Source organism: Hyla sarda, chromosome 11 (genome assembly GCF_029499605.1).
Source record: "Hyla sarda isolate aHylSar1 chromosome 11, aHylSar1.hap1, whole genome shotgun sequence".
Lineage (NCBI taxonomy): Eukaryota > Metazoa > Chordata > Amphibia > Anura > Hylidae > Hyla > Hyla sarda.
Genome location: NC_079199.1, coordinates 54,416,205 through 54,433,303, shown reverse-complemented (window position 1 = coordinate 54,433,303; position 17,099 = coordinate 54,416,205). Strand labels below are relative to the sequence as shown.

The following is a 17,099-nucleotide window of genomic DNA, read 5'->3' as shown; positions in this document are numbered from 1 at the left end:
AGTCTCCTGCTCTGGTCTGAGATTGCGCAGACCAGAAGATCACCGAAAACACTGATCTGTTCTATGTCCTATACATAGAACAGATCAGTATTAGGAATCATGGTATTGCTATGAATAGTCCCCTATGGGGACTATTCAAGTGTGTGTGTTTAAAAAAAAAAAAAAAAAAAAATCCCTTCCCCCAATTAAAAGTAAAATGTCCGTTTTTCCTATTTTACCCCAAAAAGCGTTAAAAATAAATTTTATAGACATATTTGGTATCGCCGCGTGCGTAAATGTCCGAACTATTAAAATAAAATGTTAATGATCCCGTACAGTGAACGAAAAAAATAGTACAAAATTGCTACTTTTTGAATACATTATATTAAAAAAATTATAAAAAAATTAAGAGTTTTTTATATGCAAATGTGGTATCAAAAAAAAGTACAGATCATGGCGCAAAAAATGAGCCCCCATACTGCCGCTTATACGGAAAAATAAAAAAGTTATAGGTCATCAAAATAAAAGGGATTATAAACGTACTAATTTGGTTAAAAAGTTTGTGATTTTTTTTTTTTTTTTTTTAAGCGCAACAATAATAAAGTATGTAATAATGGGTATCATTTTAATCGTATTGACCCTCAGAATAAAGAACACACGTCATTTTTACCATAAATTGTACGGCGTGAAAGCGAAACCTTCCAAAATTAGTAAAATTGGTTTTAATTTCCCCACAAAGTGTTTTTTGGTTGCGCCATACATTTTATGATATGAGTTATGTCATTACAAAGGACAACTGGTCGCGCAAAAAAAACAAGCCCTCATACTAGTCTGTGGATGAAAATATAAAAGTTATGATTTTTAGAAAGCGAGGAGGAAAAATGAAAACGTAAAAATTAAATTGTCTGAGTCCTTAAGGCCAAAATGGGCCGAGTCCTTAACCCCTTAAGGACTCAGCCCATTTTGGCCTTAAGGACTCAGACAATTTAATTTTTACGTTTTCATTTTTTCCTCCTCGCTTTCTAAAAATCATAACTTTTATATTTTCATCCACAGACTAGTATGAGGGCTTGTTTTTTTGCGCGACCAGTTGTCCTTTGTAATGACATAACTCATATCATAAAATGTATGGCGCAACCAAAAAACACTTTTTGTGGGGAAATTAAAACGAAAAATGCAATTTTGCTAATTTTGGAAGGTTTCGCTTTCACGCCGTACAATTTATGGTAAAAATGACGTGTGTTCTTTATTCTGAGGGTCAATACGATTAAAATGATACCCATTATTACATACTTTTCTATTATTGTTGCGCTTAAAAAAAAAAATCACAAACTTTTTAACCAAATTAGTACGTTTATAATTCCTTTATTTTGATGACCTATAACTTTTTTTATTTTTCCGTATAAGCGGCGGTATGGGGGGCTCATTTTTTGCGCCATGATCTGTACTTTTATTTGATACCACATTTGCATATAAAAAACTTTTAATACATTTTTTATAATTTTTTTTTTTTAATAAAATGTATTAAAGTAGGAATTTTGGACTTATATTTTTGTCGTTCACGCCGTTAACCGTACGGGATCATTAACATTTTATTATAGTTCGGAACTTTACGCACGGGGCGATACCAATTATGTTAATAAAAAAAAGTGACGCTTTTTTGGGGGTAAAATAGGAAAAAACGGACGTTTTACTTTTTTATTGGAGGGGATTTTTCACTTTTTTTTTACTTTTTACTTTTTACTTTTTTTTTTTTTTTTTTTTTTACACTTGAATAGTCCCCATAGGGGACTATTCATAGCAATACCATGATTGCTAATACTGATCTGTTCTATGTATAGGACATAGAACAGATCAGTATTATCGGTCATCTCCTGCTCTGGTCTGCTCGATCACAGACCAGAGCAGGAGATGCCGGGAGCCGCACAGAGGAAGGAGAGGGGACCTCCGTGCGGCGTTATGAATGATCGGATCCCCGCAGCAGCGATGCGGGCGATCCGATCGTTCATTTAAATCGCGAACTGCCACAGATGCCGGGATCTGTATTGATCCCGGCACCTGAGGGGTTAATGGCGGACGCCCGCGAGATCGCGGGCGTCGGCCATTGCCGGCGGGTCCCTGGCTGCAATCAGCCGCGCATGACACGGGCATCGCTCAGATGCCCGCGGTTATGCTTAGGACGTAAATGTACGTCCTGGTGCGTTAAGTACCACCGCACCAGGACATTTACGTCCTGCGTCCTTAAGGGGTTAAGGGGCGCACACAGCTTGGCAGTTATCTTAGAAAGCTCAGAGCTTTCATTAAAAAAAAAATCTCTGCAGTCAATTTTGTGGATTGAGTTATCATGCACTGATTTGTGTAAAAAAGATTTAATTTGCTTGTTTCAGCATGTCAATCCCAAGAAACAAACAATAGGCAATTCCTGTAAAGCCTGTGGCTATCGAGGCATGCTGGACACAAACCATAAGCTCTGTACTTTCATTCTCAAAAATCCACCAGGTAAGGACTGATGCTGCCACCTGAGATTGCATGCAAGCTGTGGTGACTGTACTCATAACATACAAGTCACCCAATAAATATTTATGTACTTCTTATAGTTCAACATCCTGTAGTGCAAGCAACACTCTGGGGCAGTTGCAAAACCATCTGTCCCAATTTATGCTTGCTAGAGAAATTAAAGTCTCTACTATTCCAGTATTCTCTGTCTTGTGAGTTCTACTGTTATAATGACTTGGACACTATCTCTGTATTTTACCTGGCAAAAATCTGGCATTGATTTGGCTTTAAATATTTAGTTGTGGCTCTCATTACAGAGAACACAGACAGCGTTACAGGCAAAAAGAAAGAAGACAAGAAAAACAAAAGGGTCAAAGAAAACGGTGCTGCAGATAAAAACGAGACAGCAGTTTTGACAGATTTAAGTCCTCCTGTTGTAAGTATTGAAGTTTTTTATTTATTTTCTTAAGGAGTACTCTGAGAATTTTTCTTCAGATTAACTGGTTCCAGAATGTTAAACAGATTTGCAAATTCTATCAAAAAAATCTTAATCTTTCCAGTACTTGGCTGCTGTATACTACAGAGGAAGTTAAGTGGTTCTTTTCAGTCTGACCAGTGCTCTCTGACACCTGTCTGTCAGCAGAGCACTGGTCAGAATGAAAAGAACCACTCAACTTCCTCTGTAGTATACAGCAGCCAAGTACTGGAAGGATTAAGATTATTTTTTTTTTTATATAGAAGTAATTTAGAAATCTGTTTAACAGCTGACAGCGGCATATAAAGGGACATCTGAATGCTCGCTGGGGAGGAGGAGTTCCACTATAGAGGTAGCCGGAGGGCTTACCTCTGTTCCCAGTTGTCTGTCTGGCTCTGTCACTGATGGAGCCTTACTGGTAGAGATGAGTGAACTTACAGTAAATTCGATTTGTCACAAACTTCTCGGCTCGGCAGTTGATGACTTATCCTGCTTAAATTAGTTCAGCCTTCAGGTGCCCCGGTGGGCTGGAAAAGGTGGATACATTCCTAGGAAAGAGTCCTAGGACTGTATCCACCTTTTCCAGCCCACGCAAGCACCTGAAAGCTGAACTAATTTATGCAGGATAAGTCATCAACTGCCGAGAAGTTCGTGACAAAGCGAATTTACTGTAAGTTCGCTCATCTCTACTTGCTGGACTAGGCATGATCAATGGATTGCAGAACATACAGATCAATGGAGTTCTATAGAACTCTATTGATCTGTATGAGGAATCTAATGATTCCTCCAGTCTCAAGTAAAAAAAAGTTTAAGACACACATTGACCCCTTCCGTGTTAAAAGTTCAGATCAACCCCTTTCCTATATAAAAACATTTGGTTTGGAGAAGGTTATAGTAAAATTTTAAAGGTATCATTATAGTAGGTAGCTATGGCTGTTATAGGGCAAGGAGGAAAAAATTTGTGTAAAAGTAAAAATTGGCCCGGACAAGTAGATTTTGCTTCATTTTAGTCCTGTGGACAAGTGTGCTTTTTTTTTTTTTTTTTTTATATTTTTTTATATTTCCACACCCTTGCCATATGACTGAAGTATGTTTTAAACCCCTTAATGACTATGGATGTAAATGTACGTCATGGTGCAATGGTACTGAATTAACTTACACTCCAGACATGACCCGAGCACCGGACCGGTGCTCACATCATGCACAGCAGGTCCTGGCTACTGTAAGCAGCCAGAGACCCACCGGTAATGGCAGACATAAGCAATCGAGCCGATGTCCTCAATTAGCCCTCAGATGCTGAGATCAATACAGATCATGGCAGTGCGGCACTTAAAATGGATGATCGGTTCACTTCGCAGTGCTGCCGCGGGGATCTGATCATCCGTAATGGTGGACGGAGGTTCCTCTCACCTGCCTCTGTCCGTCTCCTGGGGGTCTTCTGCTCTGAGATTGAGCAGAAGATCCGCAATACCGATCAGTGCTATTCCCTATGCATGGCACTATTCAGTATCTGCAATGAAGTGATTGAAATAGTCCCCTATGGAGACATTAAAAGTCCTTTTCCCATTTTACCCCAATAAAGCATGAGAAAATGTGTAAACATATTTGGTATCACCACATGCATAAATGTCCAAACAATGTTTATGCTGTTCACCAAACGGGATAATTAAGTCCAAAATTTCTGCTTTTTAAAAAAAATTTTTTCCATAATTTATATTAGGGATCGACCGATTATCGGTATGGCCGATGTTATCGGCCGATAATCACGATTTTGGGCAATATCGGTATCAGCAATTATCTTGCCGATAATGCCCGCACCGCGGCCGCCACCCCCTCGACGCACCGCACCCCCGACCCACCGCACTGCGTTGCGCACTCCCTGGCCATCCATCCATCGTTCCTGTAGTGTCCGGGGGCGTTCCGGGTGGAGGGTGGTCTGGTCCGGGCTGTCCTTCTCCCACGGTCTTCTTCTCCGCTCCGGCCTAGTACACTGCATAGACGCTGCTACGCAGTGACGTCAGGTGCGTCGCTGCGCACGGGCGTCACTGCGCAGCGGCGTCTATGCAGCGTACTAGGCCGGAGCTTGCCTGGAGTGGAGAAGACCGTGGGAGAAGGACAGCCCGGACCGGTTCACTCTTCACCCGGAACGCCCCCGGACACTACAGGAAGGATGGATGGATGGCCCGGACCACCCTGACAGGTAGGGGGAGAGAAGCGAGTGGTGGCGGCGGCCTATGGCCCCGCAAAAGCCACTGCAGATCATTGATTTAAAGCGCCCGCTTTAAATCAATGCTCTGCAGCGGTGTCACAGGGGGGTTAAATAGCTTATACCGATATTCCGGTATAAGTTATCGGCCCTAACCTGCACCGATTATCGGTATCGGCCCTAAAAAAAACTATCGGTCGATCCCTAATTTATATAATATATAATCTCGCTCACACTACAGATCATGAGCACAAAATAAGCTCTCATACCGCCGCTTATACGGGGGGAAGTTGTCGTCAAAATAGACGACTAATTTTGTACTAATTTTGGTTTAAAAAGTTTTAGTTTAGGCTGTACAATAGAAAGTGTAATCGTGGATGTCATTTTAATTGTATTGACCCACAGAATAAAGAGAACATGTCATTTTTACCATAAATTGTATAGCATGAAAACAAAACGTTCCAAACTTAGTAAAATTGCGTTTTTTTTTTTCTTTCAGTTTCGCCACCCAAATTTAATTTTTCTTGCGCCATACATTTTATGGTAAAATGAGTCCTTACAAAGGACAACTGGTTGCGCAAAAAACAAGCTCTCATAATTGTGGATGAATATGTGGTTTTTAGAAGGCAAGGAAAAAATGCTAAAATTGGCTTGTTCCTTAAGGGGTTAAACTGCTTTACTGTGCGCGTATCTAGTATGGTTGGCGGTTGAGGGGTCAGAGCTATTGACATTTCATATAACAGGCTGTCAAAGTTCTGACATTGAAATGACGTGGCAGTCATATGTAGCTATGCTTACTTATTGTACATGATTAGTCAGCATAAGGCATACATAAGTCCAGCAATAGCAAATGCTGTGCAGTCCATAAGTCGATGCATTGGTGTGTATGTAGTAATTCATACATTGCTTAGTTAGAAAATCTCAGTTGGCTGTACACCTTTGAGATTGGTACCTCATGGTATCTTAACAGATTTAGGTCTCTTGTTGAAACTGAGCAATTGAATCTCCATTCTTTATTGGAGTTGCCAAAAATAACAATTCTGTTGGTGTTTACATGACCACTGCTCCTTTTTATATTTTTTTTATTTTTTTTTTTTAATGGGAGACCCCATTCCCTGACCCCATGTGACTTTGTATTCAGAATTCTAAGCAGTATTGTTTTGAAAGCACTTGAATAAACATTTAACCCATTAAGGACCAAGCCCGTTTTGGCCTTTGAAGGAGATGTCCGGCGCAGACTCTTTCTATTCCGGGCTGCAAAAAAAGACAAAACAAACTTTCACTTGCCTCCATATGTTCTCCCGGAGATCTGCAACAGCTGATCGGTCGGCCAGGCTGTTTACTTCCTACTTCCTTTAGCCCGATACGTCACACAGCGCTTCAGCCTATCACTGGCCGATGCGGGACATCGCTGCGGCAGGTGATAGGCTGAAGTGCTGTGTGACTTATAGGAAGCAAGCTTTCGTTTCTACACTGTGCACTTCTTGGAAAATATGACACCTTATCTTTATCCTGTAGGTCCATATGATTACAAGGTTACCCAATCTATGTAGGTTTTATGTTACTGCTTTTAAAATTACTACATGCTCCAAAAATAGTATACCTAAAATTGTCCCCTTCTGACTACCATACTTTATTTTTATATATTTTTCCTCCATACGGAGCTATATAAGGGCTTTTTTTTTTTTTTTTTTTTTTTTTTAACGTTTAAGCCATCAGCTGTGTGGTTTAACTAACCTTATGTTTTAATTAGAGTTGAGCAAACTTACAGTAAATTGGCTTGTAGCAAACCTGGCAGCTAGGCTGTTTACGTTAGTCTGCCTAAATTAAGCTTTCCAAGGGCTCTGGTTGCCTGGAAAAGTCCGGGATGACAGTCTTAAGTCTCCTAGGTTTGTATCCACCTTTTTCCAGGCAACTGGATCCCTTGGAAAGCTGAACTAATTTATGCAGACTAAAGTAATCAACAGCCGAGCTGCGAGGTTTTCTACGAGCCAATATACTGTAAGTTTGCTCAACTCTAGTTTGTTTATGCATGCAGAGATGCCACATGTGGTAAGTTTATTTTTTAATTTTTTATTACAGTATTTTATAAAAAAAATGGGGGTGATACAAACTTTTATTACAGGAGGGGTCATTTATTTTGCCGCGGATGTCCCGATTAGCTCTTTGAGCTAACCGGCAGCAATAGATCACACATTTAGACTCCACAATCAACTTTGATCTCTGCATCTTAACCAGTTAAATGGGCACTGTCATGAAATCAAAAAATTGATATGTTGTAGTACTTAAGTACTGAAACATATCTCTAATATACTTTAATTAAAAAAAGTGATTTTAAAACTGTTTAAAATCACTTTTAAATTCTGCCACTAGGGGTCGCCCTCCTAATGGCCGAATGCATTAGGCAGTGACGTCACTAATGAATTTAGACTCGTTGAAGCCTGGCAACGAGTCAGGATTCCTTCACTGTTGTGCTCGCTCCCGCCTGTCAGACAGTTTGAAGGAAGAGTACGCGCGCAGGCTCCCTGGCCTCGCACGCCGGCTCCCGGCGACAGGTAAAGTTCTCAATGTGACTGTGCTTTTGTGAGGGGAGGGGGGGAGGTAGTGGGTTGAGCAGGGCCAGGGGGGTTGCGGGCTATACAGTATGCCTCCAGTTGTTTCCCCACTACAACTCCCAGCATGCCCTGACAGCCAATAGATGTCAGGGCAAGCTGGGAGTTGTAGTGGGGGAAACAGCTGGAGGGACACTGAATAGGTGAACTAAGAGGGGGGGGGGGGTGGGGAGGGAGTTGAGCGGCGCGCCGGGGGGGGGGGGTTGCAGGCTGCACGGCGGGGAGCGGGATGTGCGGCCATCAGTGTTCACCTATACAGTATGCCTCCAGTTTCCCCACTACAACTCCCAGCATGCCCCGACAGCCAATAGATGTCAGGACAAGCTGGGAGTTGCAGTGGGGAAACAGATTGAGGCGCCCTGTATAGGTGAACTACGGGCAGAAGTGTCGGCCCCAGCAGGCATCAGTGACGTGGTGCCTGCTGGGGAAGTCTGCCTGGTAGTGAGCACACTACCAGGCAGACAAAAGGCATTTTTAATATGTAAAAAAAAAAAAAAAAAAAAAGGAAATTAACCCCTTAAGGACCGGAGGTTTTTCCGTTTTTGCATTTTCGTTTTTTGCTCCTTGCCTTTAAAAAATCATAACTCTTTCAAATTTACACCTAAAAATCCATATGATGGCTTATTTTTTGCGCCACCAATTCTACTTTGTAATGACGTCAGTCATTTTGCCCAAAAATCTATGGTGAAGCGGGGAAAAAAATCATTGTGCGACAAAATTGAAAAAAAACGCTGTTTTGTAACTTTTGGGGGCTTCCGTTTCTACGTAGTGCATTTTTCGGTAAAAATGACACCTGATATGTATTCTGTAGGTCCATACGATTAAAATGATACCCTACTTATATAGGTTTGATTTTGTCGGACTTCTGGAAAAAATCATAACTACATGCAGGAAAATTAATACGTTTAAAATTGTCATCTTCTGACCCCTATAACTTTTTTATTTTTCCGTGTATGGGGCGGTATGAGGACTCATTTTTTGCGCGCCGTGATCTGAAGTTTTTAACGGTACCATTTTTGCATTGATAGGACTTATTGATCACTTTTTATTCATTTTTTAAATGATATAAAAAGTGACCAAAAATGCACTATTTTGGACTTTGGAATTTTTTTTGCGCGCACGCCATTGACCGAGCGGTTTAATTAATGATATATTTTTATAATTCGGACATTTCCGCACGCGGTGATACCACATGTTTATTTTTATTTACACTTTTTTTTTTTTATTGGAAAAGGGGGGTGATTCAAACTTTTAATAGGGGAGGAGTTAAATGATCTTTATTCACTTTTTTTTTTCACTTTTTTTTTGCAGTGTTATAGGTCCCATAGGGACCTATAACACTGCACACACTGATCTTCTATGTTGATCACTGGTTTCTCATAAGAAACCATTGATCAACGATTCTGCCGCATGACTGCTCATGCCTGGATCTCAGGCACTGAGCAGTCATTCGGCGATCGGACAGCGAGGAGGCAGGAAGGGGCCCTCCCGCTGTCCTGTCAGCTGTTCGCGATGCCGCGATTAGCCGCGGCTATCCCGAACAGCCCGACTGAGCTAGCCGGGAACTTTCACTTTTAGCCGCGCGGCTCAGCTTTGAGCGCGCGGCTAAAGGGTTAATAGCGCGATCGGCGCTGCACGCTATTAGAGGCGGGTCCCGGCTTCACTATGACGCCGGGCCCGCCATGATATGACGCGGGGTTACTGTGTAACCCCGCGTTATATCAGAAGAGCAGGACCAAGGACGTACCGGTACGTCCTTGGTCCTTAAGGGGTTAAAGGCAGGGAGGGGGTTAGGGATAGATGGATAATAGGCAGGGACAGAAAAAAGTGGTGGTGGGAGCTACTCTTTAAGGACCAATCCCATTTTGACCTTAAGGACCAGGCCTGTTATTTTTGAGTGTTCGGTTTTTCCTCCTCCGCCTTCTAAAATCCATAACTCTTTTTTTTATATTTCAATCTACAGACCCATATAATGTCTTGTTTATTGCGTGACCAATTGTACTTTGTAATGAAACCTCATTTTACCAAAAAAATCATTTTTAGGGAGGAAATTTAAATGAAAACCACAACTTTGCACATTTTGTAGGGTTTCGTTTTCACACTTTACAGTAAAAATGTGTTGTCAGATCTTCGCTGCATCGCTGTGGGCGATCCTATAATGTATTTTAACATGCGCATTGCCGCAGATGCTGTGATCTGTATTGATCACGGCATCTGAGGGTTAATGGCTGACCTCCGCGTTCACAGATGTCCGCTGTTACCAGCGGGTCCCCGGCTGCTGATGACAGCCAGGACTGGCAGTGTATGATGCAAGCAACACTTACATCTGGTCGTTAAGGGGTTGAAGGGGTACTCCGCCCCTAGATATCATCCCCCCCCCCATCCAAGGATAGGGGATAAGATGTCTGATCGTGGGGGTCCCACCACTGGGGACCCCGTGTTCTCAGTAGCAGCACCCCGCTGTCATCACAGCACAGATGAAAATCTGTGTGGTGACAGGGCAATGCTGGGGCAGTCACGGTGCTCCAGCCCCTGTATCACCCCGTCATCACGCACAGAGATTTTTCCTCTGCTGTGACAGCGGGGTGCCCTTCTGACATCACTTCCCGCCCCCTCAATAAGTCTGAGAGGGGGTGTGGCGGCCGTCACGCTCCTTCCCATAGACTTACAGTACGCTAGTACCAGCATTGACCCTTCAACTTTGATCGAGGCGTCTAAAATGAAAGTGAAACTCCCAGTTGATCAGGACTATCGCAACAGAATCGCAAAGTCACGATCAACTTACTGGACGACTGAAGGGTCCTCACCTGCCTCTTCGTCGTCTGATCTACTGCTTCATGCATGCTCAGCAGAGCACAGTAGCAGATCAATGCTATGGCATAGCATTGATCAGTATATGCAATCAGAAGACTGCATGGTATAGTCCCCTGAGGGGGCTCAAAGTAAAATAAGTAAGATTTAAATTTTAGTAAAATAAATCCTACATGAATTGGATATCCCTGTAACCATATGGACCTACAGAATAAAAATGTCATTTTACCAAAAAGTGCACTACGTAGAAACGGAAGTCTAAAAATTTGCATAATGGGCTTATTTTTATTTTTTTTTCCTGCAGATTGTATTGACATTACTTATTTTAAAACAAAGTACAATTGTGACGCAAAAAAAACACAAGCCCTTATATGGGTCTGTAGCTGCAAAATTAAGGCATTATGATTTTTAGAAAATGAGGCAAAAACAAAAGTGCAAAATGTAAATTGTTTGGATTCCTTAAGGGGAAAATGGGCTGAGTCCTTAACGGGTTAATGCTGGGAATCTGCCTGATTTGGCACTGTCCAGCACTTACCCTGGGTCCTTGCTGCTTTAAATGTGCTCTAAAGTTTAAGGGAGAACAGGTTGTACACATGGGGGAGATTTATCAAAACCTGTGCAGAGTCAAAGTTGCCCATAGCAACCAATCAGCTTGCTTCTTACATTAACAAGGTCTGTGAAAAATGAAAGAAGCAAGCTGATTGGTTGCTATGGGCAACTTTGACTCTGCACAGGTTTTGATAAATCTCACTCTTTGTCCTTAAGAGGTTGAAGGACTTGAATCAATGGCATAGCATTGTTCAGTGTATGCAATCAGAGGATTGCATGTTATGGTCCCCTATGGGGGCTATAAGTGTTTTTTAAACAAATGTGATTTAAGGTTTTTTTCCCATTTAAAAAAAGTTAACAAAATAAATATAAACTTGTGATATTGCCACGTGTGTAAATGTCCGAACTATAAAAACATTTACCGTATTTATCGGCGTATAACACGCACTTTTTAGGCTAAAATTTTTAGCCTAAAGTCTGTGTGCGTGTTATACGCCGATACACCCCCAGGAAAGGCAGGGGGAGAGAGGCAGTCGCTGCCCACTTCTCTCCCCCTGCCTTTCCTGGGGTCTAGAGCGCTGCTGTCGGCCCTTTTCACCCCCTGGTTATCGGCGCCGCTGCCCGTTCTGTCCCCCTGACTATCGGTGTCGGCGCCGACAGCCAGGGAGAGAGAAGCGGCGCCGACAGCCAGGGGGAGAGGGGGTGAAAAGGGCCGACAGCAGCGCTCTAGACCCCAGGAAAGGCAGGGGGAGAGAAGCGGGCAGCGACGGCCTCTTTCCCCCCCCCCCCCCTTGCCTTTCCTGGGGCTGTATCGGGGTATACCACGCACCGGCCTATAACACGCACCCTCATTTTACCATGGATATTTGGGTAAACTTTTTTTACCCAAATATCCTTGGTAAAATGAGGGTGCGTGTTATAGGCCGGTGCGTGGTATACCCCGATAAATATGGTAATTTAACGACACTGTCAGAAAATTACAAAGTCCAAAATTGCGTATTTATGGTCACTTTGTATACCTTAGAGTATAAAAAAAACTCCCATAAAAGTTCAGATAAAAACTTCAGATCACGGCACAAAAAGAGCCATCATACCGCCCTGTATGCAGAAATATAAGTAATAGGGGTCAGAAAAGGACCTGTGTTTTTTTTTTTTTTTTTTTTTTTTTTTTTTTTTTTTTTTGTGAAACGTACTAATTTTCGTGCAAAAGTTATAAAAAAATAAACAATTTTTAACAGTAGTAAAAAATAAACCTATAAGTAGGGTTTAATTGTATGGTCCTACAGAATAAATAAGGTGTAATTTCTACTGGAAAGTGCACAGTGTAGAAACAGAAGCCCCCAAAAGTTAACAAATGGCTTTTGTTTTGCCGTAGATTTTTTGGTAAGATGACTGTCAATGCAAAGTAAAATTGGTAGTGCATAAAACAAGCCCTCATATGGGCCTGTAGGTGGAAAACTGAAAGCGTTATGATTTTTAAAAGGTGGAGAAAGAAACGAGTGGGGGGGGGGGGGGGGGGGAACCCTGAGTCGTTAAGGGGTTGTGCCATCTTGTGAACATATCCCCTAGTCTGTGGAAAGGGGATAACTAGAAATTATGCTTTGATGACAGATATTCATGACAGTTGCCTTTTAAAGGGGGTTTTCCTGCAAAGTTGTCTGTATTTGCTGGCTTTGGTTATTTAGAGGTTTTGTCTATTTTAAAGGTTAGCAAGGAGGATGATGATGAAGACTGGGGTGAAGACACATCTGATGAGGCTCAGAGACGCAGAATGGAGGAAATAAGTGATCATGCAAAAAATCTAACTCTTAGTGAAGACCTAGAGAAGCCTGTGGAGTACAGAGTAAACATGCTGTTTGACTATGTGAAAGTAAGATAAAGGTCTAATTTACTAATGTAATGTCCAGCAATGGGGACTTAAAGCTAATGTGGCGTATTATCTCACAGAAAAAGAAGGAAGAAGGTATTATTGATTCTTCTGACAAAGAGATTCTTGCTGAAGCTGAAAGACTTGATGTAAAGATTTTGGGACCTTTGGTCTTAACTGAAGTTCTTTTTGATGACAAGATCAGAGAGCAGATAAAGAAATACAGACGACACTTCCTACGTGTAAGTTTGGTCATATGAACCACCAATTACTACACAAATCTACTGCCCAGCAGTTTGTCATTCTTACTTAGTCAGCATATTGTACTTAGTATACAGCAAGAACTCTGTAAACTGCAAATGATTGGGCTGTTCTGACTTTCCTAGATTTTTTTTTTTTTTATGAACTTTTCCAATAAATCTTTAACACTTTTTTTTTTTTTTTTTTAGTTTTGCCACAACAACAAGAAAGCACAGAGATATCTACTCCATGGCTTTGAGTGTGTTGTGCGTATTCACCAGACACAGCTTCTCTCCAAAATTCCACATATCCTGAAAGAAATGTATGATGCAGATCTCTTGGAAGAAGAGGTGATCTTTGGCTGGGCTGAGAAGGTACTGCCATTTTACTTAAAAAATAAAACAAACAAAAAACATTTTATTTTTTTGCATATAGTGCTCTTAAAAGGGGTTCAACCTAAAACAATCACTATTCTAGCCACAGGATTGGCCATCACTAATAGTGCTGGAAACATAAGCTCCAGAGACTGTTTGTAGTGGTTTCACTACAGCACAGGTTCCATTAACTTCACTGGGAGATGTTCTGCAGTTAACCAGTGCCATCACTGTGTATGGAGTAAATATACAATATATCGTTTTTAGGCTTGTTTGAGTTGAAAAAGGATGGGCACTTGGTCAAACTCATAAACTCTAATGCTCCTGTGGCCTCTGGTTTGCTGCAGCAAAAAAATAGTTGCTAGAGCAGGTCAGTAGCCTCAGTGCTTTCATGTTGTACATGCTAACATCACTGCTTATGTCAGTGACTGGCTGCAGAGGTCTCATGAATACATGTGATATCTGCAATAGGTGAGGAGCACTAGTGGTATGGGAATTCACTGGTTAGTTCATATATAAACTCCAGGAGAACAACTTTTAAAGCCCTATTCATGATCAGGTTTTCTCAAGTTTACTGTGTATGCTGGGAAAGCTAATGTGTTTGTAGACTGTGAATAACTTGCACTTTAATACTTTTATTAAAAACACTAACCTATGTGTTTCCATAGGCAGACATGGTGGCGTGTGAGGGCAAACAATCAGGAATGTTAAAATGGAAGCTATAATATTGTCAATCACATCCTCAATTTTAAAATATTGGGGAACTCTTCGCTTCACAAGCGTAATGGACAGAAAAACAAGATGTGAACATAGCCTACTTTTTTTTTTTTTTTTTTTTTTTATATTGGATATTGGTGAAAAGTTACGAATTCCTTTTGTTTTTTGTGCTTAAGGGGATCATCCCATGAAAGCATCACTTATCTAAAGGGTTGATTTTAAAAGAAAACGTTCACCCACACTATAACCTGATACACTGGCTTATAGTGCGGGGTCGCGGACTGCTTTACCTACCTGCATTCTGGAGCCCCCCTCTTCCAGTGCTGACGTGTGCTTTGAGGCGTGCTCGCAGGATTTAAATATTCATAAGCGCTCGTGCCTACTGAGCACTCATGTGACCTGGGATTATGAATATGCAAGTCGGCGCTGGATGAGGGGGACCTCCAAACTGCAGGTAGGTATAGCAGTTCCAGACCACGCATTGGGCTCCTGCTCACCCACACTATAAGCCAGTATATCGGGTTATAGTGTGGGTGACTGAAGTCTGAAAGGCTGACTGCAGTGACGCACCATTCAGGAGTGTCCCCTTTTTGTATGGAGCAGCAGTTAGCTGGACAGGTGTGCTGCCACTCCATTCAACTCCAGGTCCTGAAAGTGCAGCAATCTTAATCAGTTGAATGGAGCAGCAGTGTGCATGTCTAGCCTGCTAATTCTAAGTGCTTAAAGTGCTTACATAAAATAGATTAAAGCTTTTGTATAGGTCTCAACCCAATCATAAGGGTTTTTTCTCGTTGTCTCTACTCAGTGTTTTTTCTTTCTTCAACCCATCCCCCCCCCCCCCCCCCCCCCCCCTCTCTTAGCCGTCCAAAAAATATGTGTCTAAAGAACTTGCCAAAGACATAAGGGCAAAGGCAGAGCCCTTCATTAAATGGCTGAAGGAAGCCGAAGAGGAGTCTTCTGGAGATGATGATGAGGAAGAAGAGGAAGATGAAAATATTGAGGTAAGATCTACTTATGTGATCCATATAGGGAAAGAAAATAAGCAATATAACAGGAAAGGAGAATCACTAGAAAAAATTAAATGGTACCTGTCACAATCAAATTTATATTAGAGGTTAGCCTATTAGAATTACTTCTCATATATACTTCAAGGGGTTATCCAGGAATAGAAAGACAGCTAATTTCTTCCAAAAACCGCTCCACGTCTGTCTCCAGGTTGAGTATAGTTCTGATGCTCAGTTCCTTTGAAGTAATTGGAGCCAACCTGTAATACCACTCCCAACCTGGGGACAGATGGGGAGCTGTATTTTAAATAAATTTGCTCTGTGGAATTCCTGGATAGCATTTTGTAACTGATTCCTGTTGGCCAAGCTAATTTAACCCAATCTTCTGGTCCTGTTAGCAGATTGTCTTCTGCAGCAGCCTGGCAGAGACAAGTCAGGAAATTCAGGTGGAACCTCAGCTGTGTATAGAACTGAATATTTTTGCTCCCTTTTGAGCTGAACTAGACTGTAAAGCAGGGTTTCCCAACCAGTGTGCCTCCAGCTATTGCAAAACTACAGCCAGGCATGCTGGGGTGGGTTCATAGTTTTGCAACTTCTGGAGGCACCCTGGATGGGGAAATACTGCTGTAGAGTTATGATGCAAAGTGCTTGATATTTCTGCTCCTTTTTCTGCTGGTGGGCATAGCTGACACACTATATAAAATTCAGTGCACAGAGCGGAGGGGGTGGTCTCAGCCAATCACTCACTGAACACCACTGATAGCAGTTCAGAGTAGTGAAGCATAGTGAGAGGGGAAGTTCTCCCTAGCAGTGCTTCAGATGAGGTCATGCCTGCTGGGGAACACCCCTTCCCAGTCTGTGGAGCTGACTGAGACCAAGCAAAAATACAGCACAGTAATAAGGTAGAAAAATAGACAGGTAGTGGTTCATGATGGGGGGGGGGGGGGGGTGGAGTGAATTTGGGGGGGAATATAAAATGTATTAAGATCATGAAGGGTACTCTGACTGTTCAGAAAGAGGACAGGACAGCCATCCAGTTACCTACTTTCAAGAGATATGAAACTTTCTGTAATGTATTTGGTGCATGGCAGACTTTCTGTTTCTAACTGGTTACAGCAGCCTAGTACAGGCTAATCTGTCTAATCTGTTAACTTGTTTCCACAGGTTGTATATTCAACAACAGTGAGCGTCCCTAAAGTGGAGACTATAAAGTCACCTGTCGAGAAGGATGATGATATTGACATCGATGCCATTTAAAGTTCACATAAAGCAGTTCACCACTTGCTTTTTATGCCTAAAGTGCGACATGTATGTGAATGAGCTGCACTAGCTGAACATCCTGCTACACTTTTGTATGCTTAGTTTCTTTCTACTGTGATTTTGGTCTTTTACTAAGCTTCACTATTGAGAACTGCAGACAGAAATGAGACTTGTTTTGTCTATAAGCATGTTAATTACTTTTTAAATTCCAGTGTTTGGTGCACATTTATACAGTTGTGAATAAAGGCTTTTGTTTTTGATCACTGCAGTATTGGATTTTATTTGGAAGCAAAGACTCTTCTGTGTGAGAGCCTATCCACTTGCATGTGGCTTTTAAATACATGTGAGTGAGGCTGTTCCTGCAGCAAGTACATGGGTTTCTGTAAAACGTTGTTCAGTTAAAGACAGTTGCAGGGCTTGGAAACAGGTGACATCTTATTTATTTATTTTTTTTGTGTGATGCAGCTTATACATGGAAACTGGATGTTTACCCACCTTTTCATACCTGA

At 41.8% G+C, this 17,099-nt stretch overlaps 1 protein-coding gene and 1 non-coding gene across 4 annotated transcripts in view; both read left to right on the top strand.

Annotated features, from left to right (window-relative positions):
* EIF5 (eukaryotic translation initiation factor 5) overlaps positions 1 to 16,850 on the top strand; it is a 61,939-nt gene extending 45,089 nt beyond the window's left edge. For all 3 annotated transcript variants that reach the window (XM_056544946.1, XM_056544945.1, XM_056544944.1), the window contains 7 exons: positions 2,367 to 2,478; positions 2,793 to 2,911; positions 12,834 to 12,998; positions 13,076 to 13,237; positions 13,445 to 13,609; positions 15,187 to 15,327; positions 16,495 to 16,850. In XM_056544946.1, coding sequence (XP_056400921.1) covers positions 2,367 to 2,478; positions 2,793 to 2,911; positions 12,834 to 12,998; positions 13,076 to 13,237; positions 13,445 to 13,609; positions 15,187 to 15,327; positions 16,495 to 16,587 — 957 coding nt within the window. In that variant the 3' untranslated portion in view covers positions 16,588 to 16,850. The remainder of the gene's footprint in view (positions 1 to 2,366; positions 2,479 to 2,792; positions 2,912 to 12,833; positions 12,999 to 13,075; positions 13,238 to 13,444; positions 13,610 to 15,186; positions 15,328 to 16,494) is intronic.
* Positions 2,595 to 2,719, top strand: LOC130296125 (small nucleolar RNA SNORA28). The gene has a single exon (XR_008849125.1). It is a non-coding gene; the product is annotated as a small nucleolar RNA SNORA28 (small nucleolar RNA).
* Positions 16,851 to 17,099: the final 249 nt, after the last annotated feature.